Raw genomic sequence first — 19,278 nt, forward strand, 5'->3', positions numbered from 1 at the left:
AGCTTTGTATGCGTCTCTGTGTTGAAGTAAAGATGGTCCAGAGTTTGTTTTCCTCTGGTTGCACATTTAACATGCTGATAGAAATTTGGTAAAACGGATATAAGTTTCCCTGCATTAAAGTCCACAGCTACTAGGAGCGCAGCCTCTGGGTGAGCGTTTTCTTGTTTGCTTATGGTGGAATACAACTCATTCAATGCTGTCTTAGTGCCAGCCTCTGACTGTGGTGGTATGTTAACATCTACGAAAAATACAGATGAAAACTCTCTAGTTAGGTAGTGTGGTCTACAGCTTATCATGAGATACTCTACAGCTTATCATGAGATACTCTACAGCTTATCATGAGATACTCTACCTCAGGTGAACAATAGCTCGAGACTTAGATATCGTGCACCAGCTGTTATTTACAAGAATACATAGTCCGCTGCCTCTAGTCTTACCAGACGCCGCTGTTCTATCCTGCCGGTACAGCGTATAACCAGCCAGCTGTATGTTGATAGTGTTGTCGTTCAGCCACGACTCCGTGAAGCAATAGATATTATAGTTTTGAATGTCCCGTTGGTAGTTTAATCTTCCGAGTAGGTCATCTATTTTATTCTCCAAAGATTGCACATTTGCTAGCAGAATGGAAGGAAATGTTTTTTAGATCGCCTACGAATTCTCAGAAGTCAGCCCGCCCGCCCTTTAGCCCCTTTTTCTCTGCCTCCTCTTCACGCAAATCACGGGGATCTGGGCCTGTTCACAAGAAAGCAGTATGTCATTCGAGTCGGGCTCGTCAGACTCGTTAAAGGAAAAAAAAGATTCTGCCAGTCCGTGGTGAGTAATCACAGTCCTGATGTCCAGAAGTTATTTTCGGTCATAAGAGATGGTAGAGGCAACATTATGTACAAAATATGTACCAAAAAAAAAAGTTCCAAAATGCAAATAAACGAACTAAAAAACACAATCGGTTGGGGAAACGTAAAACGTCAGCCTTCTTCTCTGGCGCCATTTTTTATTGACCGTGTGGTCTAGCGCTGTTCACAAACCCATGCATCCATGCACTTTATTCCATGGTCATTTTGTAACTGTTGTTTGCAGTCAACATTTACTTTGATTTATTTATGGTAGTTTACTTTATGTTACAGACAATATTATTTGTCATTTTGAATGTGTTGTTTTTTGATTGATTAACCTTTCTGGTTTGTCTCTGTAGGAGGGGCTAAGGCAACATAAAAGTTGTGTTCCCCTGCTCAGATGTTGCATGCATCAATGGTTGCCTTCCATGTCATCGACTGTCCGTTCATTTCTATAACATGTTCCTCTGCTCAGATGTTGCAGACGCATTCTGGATCTTATATCTCCTGGACAGGTATTTTATGTATCAGCTAACCACATTATATGCTATTATAATGAATTCACTTTTATTTCATCAGGGGAACCCAATTGAGACCAGGGTGTCATTTTCAATGGTGCCCTGAGGACATCAAATAAAAGATGAAATACAAGATATAATAACAAATGCATTACATTAGAACATCACAGACATCATAAACAAATGGTTAAATAAATGGTTAAACAAATGATTAAATAAATGGTTAAATAAATGGTTAAATAAATGGTCAACTCATTTATCCCCAGGGTTTAAAATGCTCCAGTGGCACCAGGGAATCCAAATCTAATGGACCCTGAGGGGTCTGAAGAGTTAACCAACTCTGTGAGCAGGTTTGGTAGCTCATTCTTTTATACGTCAGCAGCGAAGTTAGGTTGGTTGGAAGCTTGTGTAGTAGGGCTTTGTAAACAAAAAGGAAGTCATTAACTGATCTACTTGAGAACCAGCCAACCTTTTGATACAGGATGCAGTGGTGAGTATTAAAACTGTCACCGGTGATAAAAGGAATGGCGCTATGGTAGACGCCATCCAAAGGTTTAAGAGTAGTGGCTGCTGCAATCTGGTAAACGGTGTCATCATAATCAAGAACCGGAAGGACTGTACATTCTGCTTCCTGCTATTTAGCAAGAGACAATATCTATTACCAAAAAGCCCACTTTAAATCTTAGCTTTTTAACTAGCTCATCCATATGTTAAAAAATAAAAATTAAGTCTTTGTCAATCCAGATGCCCAGATATTAGTCGGCGGTAAGCCAATCAATGGGAGAACAATCCAATGAATAAATATGCAGTCCATCTGGAATATTCTTGCGAGAACTAGAGAACAACATGTATTTAGTCATGGTCGCATTATAGCAATCTAGTGCCTGGCATGCATCAGCAACGTCTGCCTCCACTTTAATACTTTCAAGCCTCAAACCGCTGGGCCAATCCTACAGGCAGTAACAAAGGGTAGTAGGACTGAAAAACTAAAATACAATAGAGGAAAGAAGAAGAAGATGTGCCTATGGGCTATCAAAAATGGTGAGTTCTGTGCTTTGTGAGTTTGAGTGTTACATTCTGATGTATCAGAAGTACATTACTGAGATGGAGCCAAAGATAAAAGGTATAGCTCAGTATTTAATATGACGTCATGGAATGAGTTTACCCAAGATTTGCAGCCTTGTGGTACTGCAACTTCCTGAGCTAACTTTGACACTTTGGCTATGAATACATTATCTGTGGCTATGAGCTGCGTCTACTGTATGACCAGGCCTTATTTCCTGTATAGAAGAGGGAGAGAGTTCATGTTGAGCGTAAAACCACATCAGACTTTGTTGTGGTCTGGAGGACCCTGAACTATGAACCTGGTTTAACGTGAGAGTCTATGGAGGTCTTGGTCTAGTTCCCATCACTCCACCTCTGCAGCACATCTCAATTCTATCCATTTCTTTGATACAAATGTATGAGAGTTGTTTTTATACAGAATTAATTCTGAAATACTGAATTTGGCGGGAAAAAGGTGCAATGCTAGCTCACTATTGAACATTACTAGTTTTAAAAGACTGACATTTTAGCCTTTAATGGCCTTCTTCAGAAATATTGAATTTGTCCATTGAAAATGTGGTGCATCATGTCCCTGCATCCAATATTTGTATCATTAATGGCCTGTTTTCCATCAGAGGACAATAGGATAGTAGTGCATCTTGGTCCCAAAAAGGCCTTAGAGAAAGCTAAAATATATTTTAGTGACTATGATTATGGGGTTAAATTAGTCCATATGATGCAATAGTTGCTGTCTGCCACCGAGGGAGGAATGTACACACAAACAGAAGCAGGAAGAGAGTTACAGACAGTGAGGTCTGTGAACATAAGGAAATAGAGTCATTCTCGCTGTTGACTTTTTTTCTTGGCACACACATCAGTACATAGATACCTGTCTCTCACACACACACACACACACACACACACACACACACACACACACACACACACACACACACACACACAGGCAAACCCTCACATGGCTCCCCATCTCGCACGCCTCATCCTCCTCCTCTTCCTCATCTTCCCCAGACTCTCAGCAGGTATGTGTAATCTCCTACAAACAACAATACTACAGTTTACTATAGAAAACTATTACTTACTATAGAATTCTATAGTAAACGGTAGTATACTGTAGAATTCTACACATTTTATTTTTTTATTTTACCTTTATTTAACTAGGCAAGTCCGTTAAGAACAAATTCTTATTTCCAATAACGACCTAGGAACAGTGGGTTAATTGCATGTTCAGGGGCAGAACGACAGATTAGTACCTTGTCAGCTCGGGGGTTTGAGTTACTAGTCCAACGCTCTAACCACTAGGCTACCCTGCCGCCCCAGTATACATTGATTGTAGTATACTGGAGAATACTATGATAGATTGTAGTATCCCTTTCGATCGTGTAGTGCTTACAATATACTTTTGTCGTATAATGGAGAATTCTATTCTATTCTTCTTCTAGTAGTCCTCAATCACGTAGTACTTAATTTAGAATCTTTTAGATGGATTGGACTGCTAGCTAGTTTTACTGCTGTTTTGATTTGAACGTGCTGTCTTGGTGAGCTCATGCCGGGGATTTCCACCGAGGTTCCGACTTGATCATGTTACGCTTACTGTAGAATGTTGCAGTATACTGTAGAATACTATACTCAACACTTTAGTATCCCTTGACTGATAGATTTTATCTGACTACTTAAAAAACAAAACCACCACAAATGTGGATACAATGTATTTAGAAATGTGTTGAGAATAACACAAAAGAAGTTGTACATTTATGTCCATTGTGATCCTAGTTCAAACCTACAAATATATTACACATTTACAGCTTACCCACATGAAAAAATACTAAAGTATACTATGGTATAAATACTGTAGTATTACTATAGTTATATACTATAGTCTTGCGGACTAGTGTTTTTGCAGACATGACTGTAGTATACAATAGTATTCAATGTTGTGTTTTTGCAGACTTTACTGTAGTATTCACTGCAGTGTTCTTGGGGGCATGACTGGTATACTATAGTATTCACTGTAGTGTTTTTGCTGACATGGCTGTAGTGATTGTGGACTTCAGGAAACAGCAGAGGGAGCATCCCCCTATCCACATCGAAGGGACAGCAGTTGAGAAGGTGGAAAGTTTTAAGTTCCTAGGTATACACATCACAGACATGGTCCACCCACACAGACAGTGTGGTGATGGAGGCGCAATAGCGCCTCTTCAACCTCAGGAGGCTGAAGAAATTAGGTATTAGGTTGTTGTTGGGGAATTGTTAGATTACTTGTTAAATATTACTGCACTATCGGAACTAGAAGCACAAGCATTTCACTACACTCTCATTAACATCTGCATGTGACAAATACAATTTGATTTGATTGATTTAAAGTATTGTATTCAATGTATTGTTTTTTCAGGCATGACTGTAGTATTCACAATACAGGGACACATTAATCAACGTTTCAGTAAAAGTGTCGGTTTTAGCCAGCCGGCTAATTTTCAACAACAGTCCCTGGACAGGTTATTAAAAACAATTACAATAACAATACAGACAATCATTGAGCAGTGAGCACATGCAGAGCAGCATAGGACAAGCAAGACATGGCATGTAGACAGAGAAACATAGCACAAAAAGCAACAAGACAAAATCCATAAAAGCAACAAAGTGTTTCCACACCTCACAAGCTACAGACAACAGACGACATGGAAAGCAGCAATACACAACTAAAGTCTGATTGGCCTTTAGCCATGTATTCATGTTTTTGGGGGAAAGTGTGATAGGTGGTGCAGTTGTGTGTGTCTGACGGCAGTGTATTCCAAACTTGGGAAGCTCTCACAGAGAATGCAGATTGACTAAAGGTGCTTTTCCGTGAGGGAACTATATACTTGGTCACCTCTAATCGCAGACCTTGTGGATCTGCTGCCATATGTTTGGGTTTTCTGTTTAACAAAAGTACTGAGTGAAGGGGGAGCCAGGCCATTTAGGATCTTGAATACAAGACATGCGTCGGTGTATTGCACAAGATTTTTCCAACTCAGGAGCTCATGCTTTCTGAGGATGGAACAGCGATGATGGCTATTGGGCTTCCTATCAAGCACTTTGAGAGCCTGTTTGTAGACAGACTGAATGGGTTTTAATGTTGTACAGCAAGCTTGAGCCCAACTAGTCAAGCAGTGTGTTAAGTGGGAGATTATCATAGATTTGAAGTACAGTTTCGCTACCTCTGTAGTCAAACAATTTCATATAAATCAGAAATTAGCAATTGAATTTGGTTATTTGAGTTACCCTTTTCACCTGCTTTTTAAAAGAGAGGTTGAAATCAAGTATGATGCAAAGGTACTTAAACTCAAATACCACCTGGAGCTTCTCCCCTGATACATAGACATCTGGCTCAGTTAGCATCAGTTGCCCTCTTTGTGAAGAACATGCAGACGTATTTTTTTCACATTGAGATGCAAACTTGTGTCACTGAGCCATTTTGTCACCTGGACCATTACAGTAGTGAGTTCTTGTGCAGCTTGTTGTTTGCTCTTTGCATGCACATATATCACTGTATCATCTGCATACATTTGAACTTCAGACCCAGTACAGACGGAGGGCAGATCATTAATGTACAGGCTGAACAGGAGGGGCCCGAGTATTGAACCTTGGGGCATGCCCACATCATAGCTCAGAGTGGGCGACAGCTCATTGCTCACTCTGACATGCTGAGTTCTGCCTTCAATGTATGATTTCATCCATCTCAAGTCATCGGGGGAAAAGTTGAACTTGGACAATTTTGTGATGAGAACCTCATGGTTAACAGTATCAAAGGCCTTCTAGGTCCAGATACACAGCCCCAACAATGCCCCCTTTGTCCATCTTGGACTTCACATTTTCCAGAAGATAGCAGTTGGTCGTTTCTGTGGAGTGTTTTGCTCTGAAGCCAAACTGCATGGAGTGTAATGTGAAGGGGCTGATGTTGAGGTGGGCAATCAGTTGTTCTGCTACACACTTTTGAACAACCTTTGACACCACAGGTAGTATACAAATGGGCCTGAAGTTACTCACGTCAGCAGGGTCACCCGATTTAAAGATGGCCGTTATTATGGCCGACTTCCAGACCCTTGGAAACAACCCCGGACTATTGCTATTTCGACTGCATCCTTTGTTAGATTGTCATTCACCTTGATTCTTAGTCTTTTTGCAGTGTTACTATGGTCTTTCCCTGTTAACTTTTTTAGATTATCCCAGATCAATTTAGAATTTCCCTTTGCTTCACCAATTATGTTAATAAAAAGGTTTGCCTTGGCCTGTCTGATTTCTTTCATCACCTTATTTCTCAACATAGTAAACCTATGTCTGTCCTGCTCTAATTTGGACTTTAGGGATGTTTTTAGAGCACGATTTCATTCTTTCATCAGTTTCCAGATTTCTCCATTTAGCCAAGGAAGAGTCAGTACAATCAAACTAACAAGGGAAATAATCACAAGTTAGTCATAATGTGGCTAAAAGGCTAGGGTATCTATTTATGTAGATATTTATTTAGCAAGCTAAAAACACGGAGCCTAACATTAGCTAGCTAGCTGCTGGAAAGATTTTGTCATTAATTGGAGGCGTGAGTGAATGAGTGACCGACTTTTCCCCTTCATTGTTTTTCGGTGGCTACAGCTAGCCATACTGGTGTCATTTGGTTAGCTAGCAAGAAATGTGAATCACTTTGCTAACTAGCTAGCTATGCTGAACATGAACGACTGTTATCCACAGATCGACAACTAAGAGATATTCTATCAAATATATTTTTCATCGATCAAATAGGCGGACAGGCAGGCAAGTTCCAACTTTGTCAAAATGTGGGCTGGGAGAAGCATGCATTGGCAGGCAAGCTGCAGTAGCAGGCTACTATTCCCCATTGTTTATCAGTGCGTTTTTGATGGCCAACTAGCTGAAAAAGCTTGAGGGTTTATCTGATGTTCCCTCATTAGATTTTTGCTCATCTCACTCCGGCTAGCGTTAGTTGTTAGCAAATATGTCTTCCTACAAGAGCATGTTAGGGATTGCATTGAGAAGAGCAAGAAGCAGATGGGAAGTAAAGGGTCCTTGCTAACTATGATGTCCAAAACAATAGCAAATAAAGTAATTGAAGTCATCAGAATGTTGATTCAGCAGACAATTGTTGTTGAAGTGAGAAAGGCAGGGATGTTCTCAATACAAATGGACACAACACAGGATTTAACATCCAAAGACCAGTGTGCAGTAGTTCTGTGATATGTCAATGATCTTGTCCACGAGAGACTCATTGAGGTCATTGACTATGAGTCATCAACTGGACAGTACTTTGTGGACCTTGTGAAACAGACCCTTGAAAAGATGGACATAGATATCAAACGTGTTGTGTTGGTAATGTGTTGGTAATGTGTTGGTAATGCAAAAGACGGCACAGGTAATATGCAGGGACAATACAGGGGCTTCTCTGCATTGCTCACAGGAGAGTCTCCTAACCAAGTACACATATGGTGTACTCACATGTCCTCAACCTTGTGCTAACTGACACCACTGGGGTTGTTGTGGCAAGTCAATCCCTTTTCTCACTACTGAATGACATTGCAGTGTTCGTTCGAGATTCCTACAAGCGCATGAAGCTATGAGAGGAAACCAGTGAGGACAGGAGACACAGACGGCTTGATGTAATTGGTGAAACACCCCGGTTGGGCCAAAGACGAGGCCATGGGGGAAGTATTTGGAAGCTTTGCAAAGCCTGACGGTGCAATTTACACGCATGTGGTCATCACTATGGAAAGAATTGAAAAGGATGTGACCATAAAACCTGCCACCCGAAGCAAGGCCCAAGGGTACAAGGATGCTCTCCTAAAGTATGAAACCATACCTACAAATGAGATTTTTCTCAGCATTTTTGAGAAGACGTACCCTCTCTCTAAATTCTTGCAAACAAGTGGCATGGATATCGTAACAGCACAGCACTCGTTGACGGTGTGCCTTGAGACTTTGAGGGTGTGAAGAGGGCAGCAGACGACTTTGTTGAGTGGGTCAAGGGCCTTCCAAAGACAGCCATGAAGGAGCTCAGCAAATGCTTACTGGAATTGGATGAACATGCCAATGTTGAGGCATTGCAGGCTGAACTGATCAGCCTTGCACAACAGTGGAAAAGACTGAAACAGTCAGCATTGGAGGAGTACAACACCAGGGCCACCGCCGCCAGTGATGAATCGGGGGAAGGCTTTGAGGATTCTGATGAAAGTGGAGTTGGTGAGCAGAAGTTGTTCCACATGTAAAAACTGCCCGATATGCTGCTCCTGTCTCAGCACAATCTGCTCACAGATGCGTATCACATCATGGGTCTGGGCTACAAGTTCCGCCTCACCCTATCCATCACTCAGGTGGCTTGTGAGAGGACATTCTCCACCCTGAAATTCGTGAAGAACCGCCTAAGAACCTCCGTCACTCAAGAGAACCTTGAAGCATTCCTTTTGAATGCAACAGAGAAGGAGATTCTTTTGGAACTTGACAAAGATGACATCATTGACAAGATGGCGGAGAGCAGTGAGTTACTGCGCCGCCTACTGGTTTACTAGTGGTAATTACTTCCTGGTTACTCTGAAGTAGCTATGCTATGTCTCTTCCTTAACAGGCTAACAAGGGTGAAACAACATTTGCTGTGAGTTAAAGCTTTAGTACAGAGGCATGTTTTTTGGACATTTGTATTATACTTGCAGTTATGTAGCCAATGTTCAATTTCATTGACTCAGTGTGTAGATGTGTTTATTTTTGTCCTGTTTGCTTTATGGACATCAGTGAGTGAACATTGTAATCTACATTTTTTTGTAGAGTTGTGCTTTTTCGACTTTTGTATTATACTTACATTGTTGTAGGTTATGTTCACGTTCAGTGAATGTGTGAAGTTTGATACTTTGATATGCTTGATGCTTGAATATAAAGATAATCACTTGAACATTTGAGCTAACTCTGTATATCTCATTCTCGTTTTAAAAAGTGGAGGCTAATTGTTGTGTGTCTAGCCTTGTACGTTTGTATGTGCTATGATTGGTGTATTCCTAGTGAGTTTGAGGGTGCACCCACAGCCATAGCATACCTTGAAAACTCAGTGTTCAGATAGGCTACTTGTTAGTCAGTCCCAAATGTTTGTATTTTGTAATGTGGATAACTTTCTTCCCAGATGAACATAGTGGCCAAATATATACCTAGTTTGGTACCCATTCCAACAAAAAAAAAAAATAGGGTTACCCTACAAAATTAGCTGTCTGGTGGTTTGCGTGAACAGGGTGGCCTGGGAGAGTCAAATTCCCAGCCTGAATTATTGTTTCAGTCCACCCCTGCTGACTTGCAAAACATTTTGGGACTGTATCAACAGTAAACTAATGAAAAAAATACCAAAGTTCATTTTTGAGTTCCTTAGATTAAGCAAACCAGACAGCACCATGTTCTTGTTTTTTTAAATGTACAGATAGCCAGGGGCACACTCCAACACTCAGACATAATTTACGAACGAAGCATGTGTGTTTAGTGAGTCTACCTGGTCAGAGGCCGTATGTTACGGTTTTCTAGTGGTGATGAAGGAGAGTCGGACCAAACTGCAGCGTGTCGATTGCGATACATATTTATTAAACAAAAACACGACTGAACACTAAACGTAATGAAAACAGCCTATCTAGTGCAAACTAACAGAGAGTACAAGTAAGACACTAAGGACAATCACCCACGACAAACTCAAAGAATATGGCTGCCTAAATATGGTTCCCAATCAGAGACAACGATAAGCACCTGCCTCTGATTGAGAATCACTCCAGACAGCCATAGACTTTGCTAGAAAACCCCACTAGCTACAATCCCAAATATATACACACCAAAACCCCAAGACAAAACACACCACAATACAAAAACTCCATGTCACACCCTGGCCTGACCCAATACATGAAGAAAAAACACAAAATACTTAGACCAAGGCGTGACACCGTAGGGATGATCAAGTGCATGAATTTGACAATTTTCCTGGCCAGCTAAGCATTCAAATGTAACAAGTACTTTTTGGTGTCAGGGAAAATGTATGGAGCAGAAAGTACATTATTTTCTTTAAAAATGTTGTGAAGTAATATTAAAAGTTGTCCAAAACATGAATAGTAAAGTACAGATAACCCCCCAAAATACTTAACTAGTGCTTTAAAGTATTTTTACTTAAGTATTTTACACCCCTGTAAATACTGTGGTTACCTGTTTATTATTTTCTACCATCAGAAGTACGGTATTGTTTGTCACAGTTTTTGGTCATCTTGTTTACTTGGTCAGCTGAATCTCTGTGAAAGCACTGTTGTATTTCATAAAGCTAATAAGTCATTTTGGTGTACTCTTGTTAATGTGTATTATCTGTATCAAACAAAAAAAAACGAATCCTCTGTTGACCTAACTCAATAGGTGGCCTGTCACAAACCTGTGTGTCTTTATGTTGTGGTTGAGGTGTTCCCCTCATTAAACAGTAACTTGCATAGTCGGCAGATGTCACTACAATATACTACAGTCATCAATACGCAAAACACTATAGTGAATACTACAGTAAATTCCACAAAAGCAGTGTAGCGAATACCATAGTATATAAATATACTGTACTACAGTATTTAGACTGTATAATTGTTTCATGTGGGATGTTTCAATAAAGGGCTGTAAACAGTGTTATCAATCTTAATCATACACAAGTTGTTTTATAGTGCAGAAATAAAGTGATTGCATTCCAACCTAAATGTGTTTTGTGTTGATGTCTCCACAGTGAGGCATGTGTCTGTGCAGACAGGAGGCTCGATCACCTTCCCATGTCGCTATGTTCTGAATCACATCAACCATGTGAAATACTGGTGTAAAGGGTTAGGTTGGGATGTATGTTCGTATGTAGTACGTACTGACCATCCTAAGAGCAGTGGTAAGACCTCAATATCTGATGACATCAACAAGAGAATCTTCACCGTGACCATGACTGACCTGGCGTCATGCGACTATGGGAATTACAGGTGTGTTGTGGAGATCAATAGAGGACCAGATTTCATGATACAATGGTTCTACCTGTCTGTCACTCCAGGTAAGATCCCTTCACTGCTTGTATCTAGTAAAGTAGAATGAATAGTGCTCAGCAATGTCCTATGGAGTGTCCTGTAATCCTGCAATGTCAAATACTAAATAATGACCCAATTATAAATAACCTATTAAAACAAATGAAATGAGAATTGTGTAACCACTCTGAAAATCATAGACAGAGCTATACTGTACATGTAGGTAAAACAAGATTATAAACTCAGCAAAAAAAGAAATATCCCTTTTTCAGGACCCCATCTTTCAAAGATAATTAGTTCAAATTCAAATAACTTCAGTGATTTTCAATGTAAAGGGTTTAAACACCGTTTCCCTGCTTGTTCAATGAACCGTAAACAATTAATGAACATGCACCTGTGGAACGGTCATTAAGACACTAACAGCTTACAGATGGTAGGCAATTAAGGTCACAGTTATGAAAACTTAGGACACTAAAGAGGCCTTTCTACTGACTCTGAAAAATACCAAAATAAAGATGCCCTGGGTCCCTGCTCATCTGCGTGAACGTGTCTTAGGCATGCTGCAAGGAGGCATATGGACTGCAGATGTGGCCAGGGCAATAAATTGCAATGCCCCTACTGTGAGATGCCTAAGACAGCGCTACAGGGAGACAGGACGGACAGCTGATCGTCCTCACAGTGGCAGACCACATGTAACAACACCTGCACAGGATCGGTATATCCAAACATCACACCTGCAAGGACAGGTACAGGATGGCAACAACAACTGCCAGAGTTACACCAGGAGCTCACAATCCCTCGATCAGTGCTTAGACTGTCCACAATAGGCTGAGAGAGGCTGGTCTGAGGGCTTGTAGGCCTGTTGTAAGACAGGTCCTCACCAGACATCACCGGCAAGTTTGCTGAAAATAAACGCAGTTGACAGTGTTGGATTCGACATTTTGAACATTGAGATATTAAATAAATGATAGAGAAGAAGCATAGAATATTAAGGAGTGAATGAGACTGGGTCTCTGTAGAAAGACAGATAGCTGTGGAATGTGTTGGGTGACAAGAGGAGAGCACCGTGTTGATACAGGAAAGACAGTTGAGGTCAGAAGGTGAGGACAAATTCCCTGAAGGGAGTAATAAGGATTTCGTATCTTGTTACTCTTTTCCTGTTAAACTATAAGACGTAAGGATTGGGGAGAAGGAGGAGTGTCTTAAGTGGGATATATATATCTGGCTGGAAGAAATGTTGAGTTGTCTGAATTACAGCTGTACAGAACCTTTGGGAAGAATTCAACTTGGTTAAAGCTTCTTTAGTGTCCTTGAGTTATTTACTCTGAAAAATAAGAACCTAACAACAGTGAGGGGACGTTTCTTTATTTGCTGAGTATATTTGGGGTCATGATGGAGTAACAGAACTAAGCTTGTGAGGAAAGTTACATTCTTCAAAAATCAATGGCTATATATAATTATTATTAATTTAAAAGACTAAAAATAGATGTATCAAACCCAGACTGCAGCTTGAAGGAATTTGTAAGGAGGCTGTTGTAAAAGCACCTTTTTCTTCTCTGAATGAGTGGGTATTCTGGGACTTTAAATGGAACATCAGTGACATTAACGCAGACTAGTGATGCCAACAACAGAAAAGTCTTAACAGTGACTATGAGTGGACTGAAGATGGAGAACACTGACTGGTATTGGTGTAGAGTTGGAGAACTAGAGATGCCTGTTCACATCACTGTCAGTCAACAAACTGCAACACAGAGAACCTCTAAGATGACCTCAAGTTAGTAGATCAATCACATACTTTATGATCAATATGATTCACTTTGTTTTATCCACTGGTATCATCTGGAACTAATTGTAATATGAACTATGAATGTGATGTTGCTATACAACCTGACTATCTGGTTTACCATTAACTTCATTGATGATATTGTTGTTTTACCTCACAGCAACCCAAGATCCAACCCCTCAACAACCCTCTGCCTCTCCAACTGCTGAGCCTGTTCAGACTGACAACACAAGTCAAGGAGCTGAGGGGAACATGGAGGAAGTCCACCAGAGGTTATTATCACTCCTTCAGATGTTTTAACCTACATGTTGTTAGATAATATGAACTCAGAGAAACATTACAATTCCATCATACACTACAACAGTTAATGCTAACCAAACACCCTCCCTAAATGCATATAGAGACTGTTATCACTTCCTCCTGGTTAGAACATCTCTGTGGTTGCCTTGTGAGAAGTAGCAGCATTAGTGTTTTATACTCACTCATTTGCAAGGACAAGTTGCACACTTAATAAATAGTCATAATCTCAATAATAATCACATCTCTTCATTTGCATGGTCAACTTCCACACATGTGAATAGATAAATAATTGTTCCACTTATCATACAAGTTGTTACCTTTTCACAAATGATCAATTTATAATGATCTATTTTAATTGTATTATTAATTCAAGTTGTCATCAGGTCCGTGAAAGTCCTACTCATCTCTCTGGGCATGTTGGTGGTGGTGACAGCTGGTATCCTAGTAACATGGAAGATGTGGAGAAGGCATAGTAAGTAGTCATTTTATGTGAATATAAAAAGGAGAATAGTTTAGAAAATAATAAATGTATTGATATTGTGACCAACAGTATATTTCTTGCCTGTGATTCATCTTGAATGACAGAAAATATTTGGAGGAATTGTCTTTAAGAAACCCATTCAGAGGTATTATTGTACTATAACAAACTCAGAAGTAGTTGACATCTCCCTCTCTTTATTCCAGAGGACAATAAGGCCAAGGACCAGACAACTAACAACTCAGTGGTAGGATACACTTATTTGATTATTTTCAACCATCTGCAAATCTGTTCTTGATTTGGGATCATCTACCATTTGACTCTAGCGTTACTTCTTCAGTTGATTATCAATGAGTTGACATAAAAGGTCCCATATTCTAACTGAACCCAAGCTCTTACAGTGCTCAATATGTTGAACATTTTTGTTAATACTGTATGTTCACTAAATATACACCTGACTGCATCATATCAGTGGAAACAAACTGTTTCTCTTTGCTATTTATTTGCTATTTATTTCTTTGCAGTCTGCTGGCCCTGAGCAGGACATTACATACAGCACAGTGACCCACACCAGAGAAACAGCACAGCAGGTACAAACTGAATAAACCTGGTTTTGGTCTGTGGGGATCTTGGACTAGTACCAATCACTCCATCTCCGCAGTGAGCTGGGGCTCTCAATTCAAAGGGCTTTATTGGCATGGGAAACATATGTTAGCAGAGGGTGGGGCTTAAGCTGCATCCCTGTCTCACCCCCCGGCCCTGTGGAGGAAATGTGTGTTTTTTTGTACATGGATTTTACGTAATTTTTTTCACGCAACACCACTTTCCTTCAATTTGTACAGCAGGCCCTCATGCCAAATTGATTCAAAAGCTTTTTTGAAACCAACAAGAATTTGCCTTTTTTTGGTTTGTTTGTTTGTCGATTAGGGTGTGCAGGGAAAATACGTTGTCTGTCGTACTGTAATTTTGTAAAAAGACAATTTGACATTTGCTCAGTACATTGTTTTCGCTGAGAAAATGTACGAGTCTGCTGTTAATGATAATTTTCCCAAGGTTGCTGTTGACGCATTTCCCACGGTTATGTCACGTTCGTTGTATACATAATGAGCGGGCCAAGGTGCAGCGTGAGTAGAGTTCAACATATTTATTCAAGTGAATCTTCAAAAAACAACAACGAATAAACAAACGTAAAGTTCGTAGTGCACATAGCACTAAACCAAAACGAAACAATATCCCACAAACGCAGGTGGGAAAAGGACCACACTAAGTATGATCCCCAATTAGAGGCAACGATCATCAGCTGCCTCCAATTGGGAACCATACTCACACCAACATAATACAAGACTAGAACACCCCCTAGTCACGCTCAGACCTATTGCACCATAGAGAACCCCAAGGGCTCTCTATGGTCAGGGCGTGACAGGTAATTAATGGGGTCAAATTTGTCTTCACTTTTGTGGATTGGGGTGATCAGTCCTTGGTTCCAGATATTGGGGAATATGCCAGAGCTGAGGATGGTGTTAAAGAGTTTAAGGATAGCCAGGATAGAATTGTGTTCTGTATATTTTATCATAAAATTTAGGATAGCATCAACCCCACTGGCCTTTTTGGTTGTAGGGTTTGTATTTTCTCCTGTAGATCATTTAATGTAATTGGAGAATGCAGTGGGTTCTGCTAGTATTTAATAGTTGATTCTAAGAGTTGTATTTGATCATGTATATGTTTCTGCTGTTTGTTCTTTGTAATAGAACCAACCAGATTGGAGAAGTGGTTTATTCAAACATCTCCGTTTTGGATAGATAACTCATCGTGTTGCTGTTTGTTTAGAGTTTTCCAATGTTAAATGGTTTTTCCAAATCTAAGTGGTTAGATTCTATGGATTCTTCAATTACATTGAGCTGATTTCTGACGTGCTGTTCCTTCTTTTTCTGTAGTGTATTTCTGTCCAGGAAATTGTTGAGAAGGGATTGAATGTGTCTTGCCTAATTGTTTTATGGTAGATTTCCACAATACTTTCCTTCCATCTATAGCATTTCTTAATATTATTCAGGTCCTTTGGCTTTGATGCCTCATGATTGAGCTCAGCCCTGTTTGAGTAGAGTGTTATTTTGCTGTGATCTGATAGGGGTCTCAGCACTACTGCCAAGAGATGAGCCATAGGAGTCCCCTCGAAACCTACCTTTCACTATGTACATACCCATTGTCCGACAGAGCTGTAAGAGATGTGACCCATTTTTGTTGGTTATGTTGTCGTAGTTGTGTCTAGGGGGACATATGGGGGAGGGAATGCTGTCACCTCCAGGTAGGTGTTTTCTCCACCTGCGTGCTGAGGGCTTCTTGTCTAGTTCTGGCGTTTAGGTTGCCACAGACTAGTCCATGTCCCTGGGCCTGGAAATGGTTGATCTCCTCCTCTAGGTTGAGCGAATTGAGCTGAGCATCTATAGTTCCGGGTCTCTTCCAATGCATGTAGCCATGTGTTTATCTTCTGTGCTGTCCATTTCTCAGAGGCCAAACCCAGAGAGAAGCCATGAGGTGATGTACAGCACTGTGATGCCTGATCAGTTCAGGACAGAAGAGAAGGTCAACATATGGCTACAAGCATCTCGACTCTTAGACAACATTATTGCTGTTACTCATAAAGCGTCATAGCCTTGGCAAATGTGCATCTGTTTAGAAAACAATTGTATTTCCACTATCACTTTCTGTCTTGGAACAAGCAATAGGTAAATGTACACTATAACAGTATAACAACACGTTTTTGTTACTTGGGCGTCTCTCTACCAACAGGATCCATTTCCTGAAGCTGATGATGATGTCACATACAGCACTGTCATCCCCCAGCACAAGACCCAACTAAAAGGACAGACCAAGGTAAAGCTGTTCTACTGATTATCCACAGCTAGTATTATGTAATCAGAAACAACAGTAGGTGATTGTTTCCTCAGTGTTAATATAGTCATGGTTACATCACCATTATAGCTATAGGCCTAATATATCACCTTTATGTTACATATCACAATTATAACTGTCTACACTTTTAATTTCACAGAGAAGTGTGTTTTCATAGTGTATCTCCATCATGACAGAACTGTCCCTGTTCACCTCTCTACCTGTTCCTCCTATGTAGTCAGCAGAACCAGATGATAATGTGGTCTACAGCTCACTAGCTCTACAGGTGACCACACAGGTCAGTGTTGGTGTCTCCTCTGTCTGTTGTACCAGATGATGCTGATCTCTCAACAAAGATACAGACAACACCACGTTACTATGTGTACTAAAAATAACTCTTTAACCACACAAATCTTTCTTAGCCTTTTTAGTTTGCTGCACTTAATCCCGTATCACCACTTTCTGAGAAGCGGACCTTGTCGTTACCATTGTCTGTAAGATTACAGTGGTTTGATTGTGACTGAATGTTTCACTTCCTCTCCAGCAGAGGGCAGCAGCACAGCAGTAACTGACAGAGAAGACCTTTGTCTCGTCATTTTACTGGAAGGACAGAACACTCCCTTCTCCTGTGTCACAACATCTATCTGCCTCCAATATGATTCTGTCATACCTCTTAACCCATCCCAGGAAGACACCTCTATCCTTTAGTGTAATAAACTACTGAAGACAGTCTGCTGTGTTTGTTTTCATTATCACCACATACACTATCTGTTATATTAGTTATGTTCCATCCACCTTTTCACCTTGTCTCTTGTTGTTAACATGTTCATCTTATTTCTCTCATATATATAGTCAAATGTCCAATGCCAGTAACCAATCATGATCAAGAGTGTAAATTTAACGTACAAGCTGTGTAACAAAATAAATATGATGATGAGGCTGAATACAAAATGTACAGTTCCATGCAAAAGTATTCATCCCCCTTGGTATTTTTCCTATTTTGTTACATTACAACCTGTAATTTAAATGGATTATTTGGGGATTTAATTTAATGGACATACACAAAATAGTCCAAATTGGTAAAGTGAAATTTAAAAAATTACTTGTTTAAAAAAAAGAAAAAAAACAGAAGTGGTGCCTGCATATGTATTCACCCCCTTGCTATGAAGCCCCTAAATAAATAAGATCTGGTGCAACAAATTACCTTCAGAAGTCACATGATTAGTTAAATCAAGTCCACCTGTGTGCAATCTAAGTTTCACATGATCTGTCACATGATCTCAGTATTTACAGTTTACATACAATTTAGCTAAATACATTTAAACTCAGTTTTTCACAATTCCTGGCATTTAATCCTAGTAAAAGTTCCATGTTTTAGGTCAATCTCAATGGCGTTCTTTATTTTAAGAGTGTGAAATGTCAGAATAATAGTAGAGCAAATTATTTATTTCAGCTTTTATTTCTTTCATCACATTCCTAGTGGGTCAGAAGTTTACATATACTTTAAATTGTTTAACTTGGGTCAAACATTTTGGGTAGACTTCCACAAGCTCCCCACAATAAGTTGGGTGAATTCTGACCCATTCCTCCTGACAGAGCTGGTGTAACTGAGTCAGGTTTGTAGGCCTCCTTGCACGCACACAAGTTTTCAGTTCTGCCCACAAATGTTCTATAGGATTCAGGTCAGGGCTTTGTGATGGCCACTCCAATACCTTGACCTTTGCTTGGGGTCATTGTCCATTTGGAAGACCCCTTTGCAACCAAGCTTTAACTTCCTGACTTATGTCTTGAGATGTTGCTTCAATATATCCACGTAATTTTCCTCCATCATGTTGCCATCTATTTTGTGAAGTGCACCAGTCCCTCCTGCAGCAAAGCACCCCCACAACATGATGCTGCTACCCCCGTGCTTCACGGTTGGGATAGTGTACTCTAGCTTGCAAGTCTCCCCCTTTTTCCTGCAACCATAATGATGGTTATTATGGCCAAACAGTTCTATCTGTTTTATCAGACCAGAGGATATTTCTCCAAAAAGTACGATCTTTGTCTCCATGTGCAGTTGCAAACCGTAGTCTGTATTTTTTATTTGCGGTTTGGGAGCAGTGGCTTCTTCCTTGCTGAGCAGCCATTCAGGTTATGTCGATATAGGACTCATTTTACTGTGGATATAGATACTTTGTACCTGTTTCCTCCAGCATCTTCACAAGGTCCTTTGCTGTTGTTACGGGATTATTTGGCACTTTTCGCACAAAAGTACGTTCATCTCTAGGAGACAGAATGAGTCTCCTTCCTGAGCCGTATGACGGCTGCGTGGTCCCATGGTGCTTATACTTGCGTACTATTGTTTGTACAGATGAACGTGGTAACTTCAGGCGTTTGGAAATTG

At 40.2% G+C, this 19,278-nt stretch overlaps 1 protein-coding gene across 1 annotated transcript; it reads left to right on the plus strand.

Annotated features, from left to right (window-relative positions):
* Positions 1 to 3,321: 3,321 nt before the first annotated feature.
* LOC109879050 (CMRF35-like molecule 5) lies at positions 3,322 to 17,624 on the plus strand. The gene is made up of 9 exons (XM_031823841.1): positions 3,322 to 3,435; positions 11,166 to 11,471; positions 13,386 to 13,497; positions 13,909 to 13,997; positions 14,210 to 14,250; positions 14,528 to 14,593; positions 16,791 to 16,874; positions 17,131 to 17,190; positions 17,437 to 17,624. The coding sequence occupies exons 1-9, from the start codon at positions 3,372 to 3,374 to the stop codon at positions 17,458 to 17,460; spliced, it is 846 nt and encodes a 281-aa protein (XP_031679701.1). The 5' UTR covers positions 3,322 to 3,371; the 3' UTR covers positions 17,461 to 17,624.
* The last annotated feature ends 1,654 nt before the right edge of the window (positions 17,625 to 19,278 follow it).

This window comes from Oncorhynchus kisutch, linkage group LG4 (genome assembly GCF_002021735.2).
Source record: "Oncorhynchus kisutch isolate 150728-3 linkage group LG4, Okis_V2, whole genome shotgun sequence".
NCBI lineage: Eukaryota > Metazoa > Chordata > Actinopteri > Salmoniformes > Salmonidae > Oncorhynchus > Oncorhynchus kisutch.